General features: G+C 34.2%; 2 protein-coding genes across 3 annotated transcripts; one reads left to right on the top strand and one right to left on the bottom strand.

The window, feature by feature from the left end:
- Window positions 1-6369: 6369 nt before the first annotated feature.
- Window positions 6370-7288, bottom strand: LOC128678451 (uncharacterized protein). The gene has a single exon (XM_053760023.2). The coding sequence runs from the start codon at window positions 7169-7171 to the stop codon at window positions 6428-6430; it is 744 nt and encodes a 247-aa protein (XP_053615998.1). The 5' UTR covers window positions 7172-7288; the 3' UTR covers window positions 6370-6427.
- Window positions 7289-7609: 321 nt separating this feature from the next.
- Pex3 (Peroxin 3) lies at window positions 7610-10218 on the top strand. Of its 2 annotated transcripts, none has more exons than XM_053760018.1 (2): window positions 7610-7676; window positions 8411-10218. In XM_053760018.1, exon 2 carries the CDS (start codon window positions 8633-8635, stop codon window positions 9749-9751), a length of 1119 nt encoding a protein of 372 aa, XP_053615993.1. In that variant the 5' UTR covers window positions 7610-7676; window positions 8411-8632; the 3' UTR covers window positions 9752-10218. The 2 variants fall into 2 exon arrangements, with proteins under 2 accessions (XP_053615993.1, XP_053615992.1); XM_053760017.2 differs by having other exon boundaries at window positions 7611-7866.
- Window positions 10219-10999: the final 781 nt, after the last annotated feature.

The following is a 10999-nucleotide window of genomic DNA, read 5'->3' as shown; positions in this document are numbered from 1 at the left end:
GTATAATATAATTTGGAACAGCCCATTGGTCACTTTTATCCCGAAATTCCCACAGCAGCACCCCGGGAAAATGAGAAAGCTCAAAGCACTACTTTCGGCCGCAGTGGTATCTCTGCGAATACAAAAGTCAAAAGCGAAAATAAATACTCATTAAAATTCACGAATTTTTCGTTGTTTAATTCACAACATTCCTAAAAGCCCCGTTGGTGGGTGTAAAAGGGTTTTGTTTAGGGGCCCCGCCGACGACGGTCTTCATTTTTTAAACAAAAGGTCCGGTTAAAAATGGTCGTTCATCTGAGACACAGAATTTGTTACATTTACGTACAGAATGTTACCTCTTGAAATTCGTAAGTAATCGAAACTATCAAGGCTATAATTAAATACAAACTCTAATATCTTTATTGCACTAACTGTGTAGTAGGTACAAGGAGATCGCACATACAATAGTTTCAACAGTCTATCCTTACAGCCATGCAATATTAGCGTTAAGTTTCGCTTATAATACTATGTTCTTTTACATATGGGTACGTGCAGTACATACAAATTTAACTTTTTGAACAATGTATAGGCTAAGTTTATACATGAACATTACAACGATTGTAATTTATTATTTCGAAATTATTACTTATAAAATTTGAGAACATACTATTGGAGAAAAGATAATATTAAGCCCCTGGTCTATCGAGAAATACCCCACAAGGGGTCGGACCTATGATACAGTACCTACACTTTAGAGTATTCGCCTTGTTTAGGGCTGGACAATCTAGGATCGAATCAATTAAAGAATCGCAGCGTTTCCACTCGTTTGCCCCCATTCTGACTCACTGACCTGCTTTAAAACGTTCGCTACGTTTTGTGTTAGTTGTTTATGCTAAAATCGATCACAATATGTCTTAAATAAACGGTTTGAGATATTTACTGAATTGAATACAGCGTATGTATTTTTTACGTAGCGATATTTTTTTTCTATCAAGAAAACCAGCTGAATTCGAAATACAACTCTATACTACCTCTCTATACTCAAAGTATAGTGTTATTACTTAGGTAAATTTCAAGGCTATGTTTAGTCAGATCTGCCACTAAAATAGTAACTTTCGCTAGCACATGCATATGATAGTTATGTGAAATAAAAATCTTATTTATCTAATAGGTTTATACTATATACTAGTTGTTCGCCGCGAACTTAGACCTCGCGAACACAATACATTTTTACAAAATTGTGAATGTTTCAAAAACGACTGAACGATTTTGATGCCCCACGAACTTAAAAATTCTATTCATATATCCTTTTAACCTTTTAAATTTTATCAAAATCAGACCAACGGTACGAAAGTTATCACGTTACAAACATACAAAATATGTTGTTAGATAAATATCACAAACATAGAGATCCAGTGATACAATCAAGTAGAACCTAGACTGAAGATCAGTTATCGTGAAACTTGATGGTTTCGAACAAGCGATTTTCATCTCTTCAAATTAAAGGGTTTTATACGTCACGTAGAAATAACACTACAAAAATAAAAAAACACAAAAAAAAAAACATAATTAACACTACGAACGAATCACGAAGTGATGTAGTGTTTTTTACTCGAAAATGTTCATTATAGTTACCAAGTCCCCGCAATATAATTACGTTGTAATTAATTATTATATGAATTAGGAAGTAAGTACATAGACATTTTAATGTTTGAACTGGATTTATCACCAGACGATTCCTTCGACTTTGTTCTAAGATATACTGGCGCCTAAATTAATTATTGCACCTTTGATAACGTACCTACTTATAAAAAATGTATTTATATCTACATGACGAACAAATTCGAACGAAATAAAATTTTATTTTGGAAATATTATATATATACAACCCGTGAGATCCCTCTTCACTTCGGATAATATTTCAGCAATAATAAAGTGATGCTATCAATAATTTCGTTCAGGGATTTAAGAGATGATGATGATAAATACACGGCAAGATGAGCGGTATTACCGAGTAGCAGTGGCGGTAGCGGCGCGTAGGGTTACCAACTTACAGGATTTCCCCACAAATACAGGGGATAAATAAATACGCTCAAGTGGGATTTCATTTTTTTTTTTGGGAAATAAACAGTTATGTAGAAAAATAATAACATATTACTTAAATATTTAAAAACCCAATCAAACTTAACTAATTACTGTTACAAATATATCGAACAGACTATAGAATACATTGCGTATACATATAATTAAAAATAACGAGAAAGTTTTAGCATTTGAGTCGTCCCTTTAGGTTTATTTAAAATCAACTGCTGCATTTTGTCATATAAACTAGCTGTGCCCTGTGGCTTCATACCCGTGAGGGAAATTAGGTATTAAATGTACTACTATTTCAGCTACTACCTATTTCTTCGTATTCTACCCCTGTCTCAAATTTCATCGAAATTATTTTCAACGATTTTGAGAAACGTTGACATTTCAGCGGTAGGTAGCTAAACAATTCCAGGAGTTGGTAACACAGTCGGTGCGCAGTGCGATGAGTGAGATTTGCGATACCGAATGAAAGATAAGGGCAATTTATCATGAAATTACTCGCTTCACCCCCTCCTTTTCGACATGGGAGATTCCGTTTACATATGAATCGTTTCGCATATGATTACCTGTTCTTATTTACGATAGGTAGATAGTATAGTAAAAATTTTATAGGTACCTATCATGCAAAAATAACAAAATATTTTCTAACAAATCAATAAGCGGGCGAAACCGAAGGTTAAACCTAGTCAAAATATATTTTAAAATAAGTATGCAGAAGACTGTACTGTTAATATATCTCTTCAACCCGTGCAGCTATTCAATTCATAAAGCTTTATATAACGCGATAAAAAGCTCACCGAGTGGAAGCTATCGTAATGTTTATTTTTATTGTCCCTCTTTATTACCTACTTTTTACGGGCTGCCATCCCGGGGGTTCATTTTTCCCTGAAAGCAATTCACAGATTCGTACGAGTCATCTTACATTTATACGCTGGGTTTATGAAACCCAGTTTATGAAACGTTTTAAATATCAGTAGCAAGCAATTATTTTATCCCATTTGTCAGTCTGTCATTATATAATTTTATACTTAGGTAAATGAAAACAATATTAAAAAGTGTTGATACACCCGAGCTAGTGCCGCCCAAAAAGTCACTGTACTAAAAACCTTCTGTACTGTAGTAGAAACCTTCGCCCTTTAAATAAAATTGTGCATTTCCCAAATTTTTCTTGACCTTTTTTGTACATTCTCGAAAGTTTTGAAACTGCACATTATTTGAAATTAAAATACATGTAGACATTCAGACCAATGCATGGAAGTAATAAAGTATTTGTTTACGTAAGTACTTAATTATTCTTAGCATTTCATTATTGCATTGGTGAAATAACGCAAACTTTCATACTTAATATATCAATTCGATTGGCATGTGGCACGGCACGAGTATGATTCCAACTTAGGACTTCACTAAGTATTATAAATAACGCTTCACTATTAAAATACGTAGAACTTTAGTTTTTATCTTGTTGCTGCAGTCACAAGTTTATTGTAAAGAAGTTTTAACTTTTAGTTCTTTTACTGGCATCGAACTAATAGCGTTTATTCTCTTTCTCTTTGGAGCCATAAAGAAGCTTAAAACCTACGCTTTCATTACTAGTTCAGGTTCGTTAATGAAGAAAATAATGATGAAAGTTTATATCAGCTAAAGGGAAAACAAAACTAGGTTAATAGCGATAAAAGTTGCGGTAATATAAGTATACGGTGTTACAATGTGATCATTCGTGTTTTACAGCGTGCAACACTATTAACGCCGTTTATGGCCTTCATACACATCAAGTATTTGTGTCGAACTACAAATATTTAAAATAGGTATGTATTCAATAATGGCTATGTAGGGGTTGTACTAAAAAAACATAAAATATGATAAAATTGAATCAATGTAGCTTAGAAAGCACAAGTCACCTTTTAAATAAATAAAGACGAAAGTAAATCTAAATCGGTTCTTCCGTTAGGGAGCTACTATCCACAAATTCTCTGCTTTATTAGGGTTCCAAATAAAATGATTAAAATAAGGCCTTGCAAATTGATAGATTATCAGAGTGAGTAGTTATCCGCAAATTTAATTAAAGTCGCAAGCTGCCATTACCGTCGAAATGGGGGAAAATACTGGCAAGGGTCAACCATTACGGAACATTTTATGTGGTGACGTAAAGATAAATCTTCCTAGAAAATATGAGTTTTCATTGAGGGAAAATTTGAACCTATTCAACAATAAAGGATAGTTCTCTAAAATAAAGTAAGTACTATTAGGTAAAAGCTCGTCACGTTTCCTTATTTGGTTTTTAGGTAATTACTTGCGGTTGGTAAAAATGCAATCTGATTAGTTGACGGATTGGATGTAATGTATCTGTGTTATGTTACAAGATAAGGTATCTTTCTAGGTAGGGAATATTAAATCCCAAAAGAGGATTGACCTAACAGCATTACAGGAGAAATGAACGTTAGGTACATTTGGTTCATAAAGTCTAAAACGATAACCCAACATTACTTACTACTTAGTACCTACGGCTCGCAATCCCTTCTAAAGTCCTATCGTAACTGTAATTTTATTTTTAGTGTCGCTATCTCTATAAAACATTAAATGGCGACTCCAATTTGGGACACTAGAAGTTATTCCAGAGGAAAGCCGTACCTATTAGGTATATTTATTAACTAGTTGTTCGCCACGAACTTCGATCTCGCGAACACAATGACTTTTTGATAAGTTTTTACAAAATTGTGAATATGTTACAGGCGTCCTTAGGCTGCGGTGACCGCTTTCCATCAGGTGGGCCGCATGCCTATTTGCCTACTTAGTAGTATAAAAAAATTAAAAAACGACTTAACCGATTCTGATGCCCCGCGAACTTGAAAATTCTATTAACAGATCCTATATACCTTTCAAATTTCATCAAAATCAGACGAAAAACGGTTCGAAAGTTATCGCGTTACAAACTTATATACATACATATAAAAAATGTATTTTTGCCCCAAGTAGAATGTTTGGACCTCGGTCGTTTCGCTCGCTCGGTCAATAATATTAAAGTGAATGGGGATTTTCATTACTTTCGGACGTAAGAAATCGTGTAATTTCTATATAGGTATTAGCGGTCCGTTCCGGCTTCGCTCGGGTAAAACCATAATATATTATACACTTAACTAAACCTTCCTCAGAAATCACAATATCTATTGGTGAAACCCGTACAAAACTCCGTCCGGTAGTTTGTGAGTTTATCTTGTTCATACAGAACAATATACGCGATAGGGCGAATTATTTGTATAGGTAATATGTGAGGATTATGCATTTAATTTTTCAGATTTGTGCGATAGCTCCATTATAAAGCTTGATATATCCTTTCACTCCAGGATTACTCATGTCCCTTAATATCAGTACCTACTTATATGCTATTTGTATTAACGACAGTCGTTAAAGTTGTATCACATCGCCACGATAGCTTCTAGTCAGTTCGAAACGCTGCCACTCATTGCAGTTGTATCACAGTCTTGTCCCGGGAGGCCACTCGAACTGACTGTTTGTTGTTTCTAGCAAACTATACGCTCACCAGAGCGGCTATTCTGCTTAGGATAAGTCACAATCGTATCCCAATGTTGTTTAAATTGTGGTCCTTATTAACACTACAATAAGCAATACCACTGAAAAATCATTGAGACATGTATTTTACTTAACGTTACTTACTGCTTTTATGTCACGTTCGTGTAATTTACGTTTGCCATAGAATTTAGCTATAAACCGAGGTAGCAAACTTTGATCTAAAAAATATATGTACTGGTAGCAATTTTAATTCTTCCTACAAGAATTATTATTACCTATTGTAAAGAATAAGACAGTTAAAGAATTAAATGTTAGGTTGGTTTCCTCCCATTAATATAGAACATGGCAACTAGGGATATATAGCCTAGGTAGCTTGCTGATAGGCAACAATAGCATTCTTAATCAGAGGCGTCAGGTAGGTGGCCGGTTGCAAAAATAAAAATATCAGCTTCAGTTTCAATTTTTTTATGCCTATCCCTGGCTTCAAGGGATCACAGCCGGGAACATTATATGCAATTGTTTACTTTGTTACATGAATACAAGGCCGAAGTTTTCAACATACACACGATACAAGACAGAGAGCAATTGTAAAGTAGATTAGGTATGTCAACACACCAATATTAGACGAGTTTTAATGAAACACATTTTGAATTTATAAAACCACTAATGTACTAATATTTCATATAATGGTCTTATAACTATAAATGAATATGATCATTTATAGTTATAAGACCATTATACTGACACACACAAGAGTGTTAAAACATCATAAAAAGTAAAAAAAAAAACATTTATTAGGATTCAAAATATCTTTACCAAAATAACATGTTCAATAAATATCTGTAGGTGGTGGTCGCCCAAATAAGAGCTTCCAAGATACTGGTTGTACCAACTGAGATACAACATCACTTTTCTGAGAAAACAAAGTTACAATTGAAGACAAATAATTTATCATTTCATATGCATCTGGAATGTTGTCTCCCTCTGAAGAATACTTGTATAAAATCAAACAAGGCACCGAGTTATTCAAGCAGATATCATACAACAATGATGCAAACCCTCCACCATATATTTTGACAGATGTATCCACAAACTCATGTTCCTGCCAATTTAATGTTTTAATCTTGCTTTTGTGTGGACTTGTTTCACTGGCAATATATCTAAATGGAGAGGTTAGTATATGCTTCTTCTCATGAGCATAACTACTTGTCAGTATAATAACATCTTTAATTCCTTTCTCTTGAAATTTTTGCACTATGTCCTCCAGATAGGACCTTGCATATTTGTAAACAAGAGGAGCTCTTAACTGTAAAACAACTAGATTCCGGGAAGAAGATTTGTAAATTTCACAACAACTGGAAAGATTATCTGAATTTAGATCATAAGGGTCATATCCCAGTACAGGAATCAATGCTGGACTGTACAAGGAAGCTATTTTCTTCATATCCAATGAAGAAATAAGAAGGTCGCACGCCAATTGACCAACATTTCCAACTGCTACGCTTGGTACTATCAGTGTGTACTCACTTAATTCCGACTCGTCTATAAATTTCCAAATATTGCTTTCTGCCATGTCTCTGAAATTGTAATTTTTAGTTACACGTAGAGAAGAAAAAAGAAAATATTTTTAAAACTTTGTGCAATATCTTCCGGCACATTGGCAAGTCACGTCTGTCAAATTAGACAACTTTGACATAACAATTACCAGGAAAAAAAAATATTTTACATGAAACTGGATGCAGCTTTAAAATTATAAAGTTCGCCAACCAAGCTTAATGATCGTGCATAAAATGATATCAAAACTGCTGCGATGGATGTGTTGGTTGCGTAGCTGTCTACGCAACCAACACATCCATCGGCATTTAAGATGACATCCCTATACTACATAAAGAATCGACCGCGGCGGAAAGCAAATACGAACCAACCAAATGAATGGGCCTTTTTAGTATTTTTGAATGAAAAAAAATATTGTCACTGTCATTTTACCAATTATTTCATTGACATTTAGTAACTGACATTGACAATGTATGACGAATGGATCTTTTTCTGATTTGGATGAAAATTTATTCATTCTCGGTGTAGGTACCCATATACAAAATGCCCGTAATTTTTTTTTGATTCCGTTTATTTAATAAAACTAATAGTTTTTGTATTTCCGGCAAGTGCTTAATTGTATTCATTGGTAGTCTGATTATGAGCGAAACAGAAAGTGTCGACCCACAGTTACAAGATTTTATCCTAGCCGAAACGCAAAAGCAACGTTTTCAAGTTAGTTTCAATCAGTTTTAGTATGTCTTTAAGTTAATTTATTGATTACATAGATCAACGGATTGAACTAAGTGGATTCATTAACAATGTATCTGTCGACCTTTGCCCTTGCTGCGGCAATTACCTTGATTTACTTACCATATAATTTGTATAAAAATTATATTGGTGTTTGTTCAAAATTAATTAGTAGCTAATATTATATTGTACCAGTAGAATTATTTCAGTGACGAATCATTTTGCATATAATGAACTGAAGAAGTGATTAAATTAGTAGGTAGCAAATTTTTGCTCTAATTAAATAGAAATACAAAACATGTTATGTATTATAAAATTATTTGATACCAATGACTCAGAATTATGAGAGTTGATAACCTATTTTTGTATGAAACATAACACCCATAAATGTGATCAGACATGTCGTAACATAGATCTGTAAAGTATTGATTAAGATAGGTACCTAAAACATTCCTAAGTGTTTTATATTTTTAAAAAACCAAAGAAAGTCTTCTATCTCAAAATAATAAAGTTGTGTCGCACATTTCAGGTACTGGTTCACGGTTTGACTGACACATGCTGGGACACATGTATGGGACGTCCTTCCAATCGGATGGACACAAAAACTGAAGTATGCATAATGAACTGCGTGGAAAGATTCATTGATGCTACCACTTTCATTACCAAGCGTCTCATGAGCACAACCAAATACAGGTCAGAATCGCGCCTTGAATTCCAATAATCAGATCACAGTATAATATAATAACTCACAATGTTTTCTAGTATTAGAAACTTTCTGCACCGGCATCGCAGGAAGTTTATTATCACCGGTGCGGTGTTTGGAGGTCTGTACTTACTGACAAGTTATGCTCAGAAGAGACTCAGAGCATGGCAGGAAAAAGAGGCCAAGAAATTCTTTGAAATGACTCGAAAGAAGCAACACTTTGAGAGCACTGAGCGCACTTGCAACCAAACAATTTTATCTCTGTCAAAAATAGTATCTGAGAGCATTTTGAAGGTATTAAACACTGAAGACATAGTTCAGAAGTTGCAGGAGAATCCGGACAACAAGTTGGCATTATGGGAACAGTTGAAGATAATGATTTTTACAAGAATCTGTGTTCTTGTGTATGCACTGTGCATATTACAAGTGACCTTAAGGGTGCAGCTTAATGTGATAGGGGGGTACCTTTACAAGGACTCAGTGCATGAGGATGAACCTCTTATAGATAGTGAGCTGCAAGCCAAGTACTTGTCTCTATGCCACCACTTTGTTGGACCGGGAGTAGAGGATTTGATCAAACAAATTGAGAAGGCTGTTAAGAGAGTTGTGGAACCTGTTTCCTTGAAGAAAAAGATTACTCTCCAGGAAGTGGAGCAAATGTTCTGGTCTATACAAACAATTCTATGCACAGACACAACTGAAGGTAATCCTGTCAAGAATATGGTTCATTATCTAGTGGGTCATGTGGAAATAAATGAAGCAAAATTGGACACTATTGTAAAGGAGACAATGGATATTTTAGAAAGTGAGGAAGTGACATCAATTGCTATGACATCAGTCAGTAGGAGCTTTTCATCTGTAATTGATGAAGTAGCAAATTTGTTTGTCACAAAATCAACTCCTATCACCAAAAACGATTTGGAGTTAAATGAGCATGTTGTAACTAATGGAGCTCTAAAATTAGGGGCTCCCTTGGAGCCTTTTGTAGATATAAATAAGGTGGAGTTACATTTCGTGAAGCTTCTGCCAGTGGTAAATGAGCTCATCACCAAGAATACCTGCAGGGATAACACTAACATTCCAGATTTACTGACGCAACAGTTGACTCTCAATGACAAATTGAAATTGCTTGGGGCAAATATCTATGAAGTATTTAGTAGCGCATAAATTATAGATAAATTTATCAATGATTTCCGAAACACCATTGGATTTGCCAAAATAAAGTTTATTATTGTTTAGATAATCCAGTGCCTAAATGATATATAAACAAATTGGCAAAATTGATAACAATTTTGTCAAGAATATCTTGGAAAAATTATTATTATGAACAAATAAAATGTGTGTTACTTTTATGTTGTTTTTGGAATCATTGATGAAATTCTCTGTTTGTCATTATAACAATAATACTTAGCATAAAACTATTTTAATTATTCTCTGGTGGTATGTATGGTGGATTACCTGATTACTATTATACACCAACATAATAATTGTATAATATACTTTTTACAAAAAGTTGTCTCTAATAGCACATCAGTGTTTCAAGAAGTATTGACTGTTAGCTTAGGAAGGTATTTAAGTTCTTTTATATTATTATCATGCATTTTCGGGGAAATTAATAAATGTCTAAAAATTAATATTGAAGTGCTATCATTGTCCTTAAAATTTACCTATATATTTAATCTCTTGCCACCAATTGAATCAATGTACTGTGTACATAGATTAATATAATGTTCTAGTAATAAAAAGATTAGATATTCAAAGGTTTCGGCTAAACATCATCACGATTCCATAGTTCGGTCGGACAATACATATTATTCCTGCTGCTAAAATATGCTCTTTTTCACAAGTTTACGTCTTGGAGTAGGTGAGTATGCTTTTGTATTGTATTCGTATCTATACGCTGCTAGCTGTAGTGTAATAGGTACCTATGTAGATCGAACTCCACACCTACCTACTACATACTCTTATTTTATTAAAATAATGTTATTAATATTTGGGGTGCCGCGGGGTTTTAATAAATCCAAATCCTGAAAAGGAGAGCTGTATCAGTAACACCCCGTACATAGTGTTACTGATACAGTTCTCCTTTTCAGGATTTGGATTTATTAAAACTCTGCGGCACCCCAAGTATCAATAACATGAATTTTAATAGGGTGTGGACCAGAGATAAGGTCGGGGCCCTTGTAAATCTATGGTGTGTGACACTTTTCAACATACCCCAAAAGTGTCAAGTGCCAAGTCAGTCAATAAATACGATACTGGCCGAAATCCGAAATGCTAATAGGTACTTACCTACATCATGATTACATAACAACTAACTGGAATAACGACATTTGTTTTACGCGCGACCCATCTTCAAAGCCGACTGTTGTAAAGCTGAATTATTGTCAGTTGGGATGAGAGTGACATTTAAAA

This window comes from Plodia interpunctella, chromosome 19, assembly GCF_027563975.2.
Source record: "Plodia interpunctella isolate USDA-ARS_2022_Savannah chromosome 19, ilPloInte3.2, whole genome shotgun sequence".
In the NCBI taxonomy this organism is placed as follows: Eukaryota; Metazoa; Arthropoda; class Insecta; order Lepidoptera; family Pyralidae; genus Plodia; species Plodia interpunctella.
The sequence above is the reverse complement of the archived record's forward strand: the minus strand, read 5'-3'. Positions and strand labels throughout refer to the sequence as shown.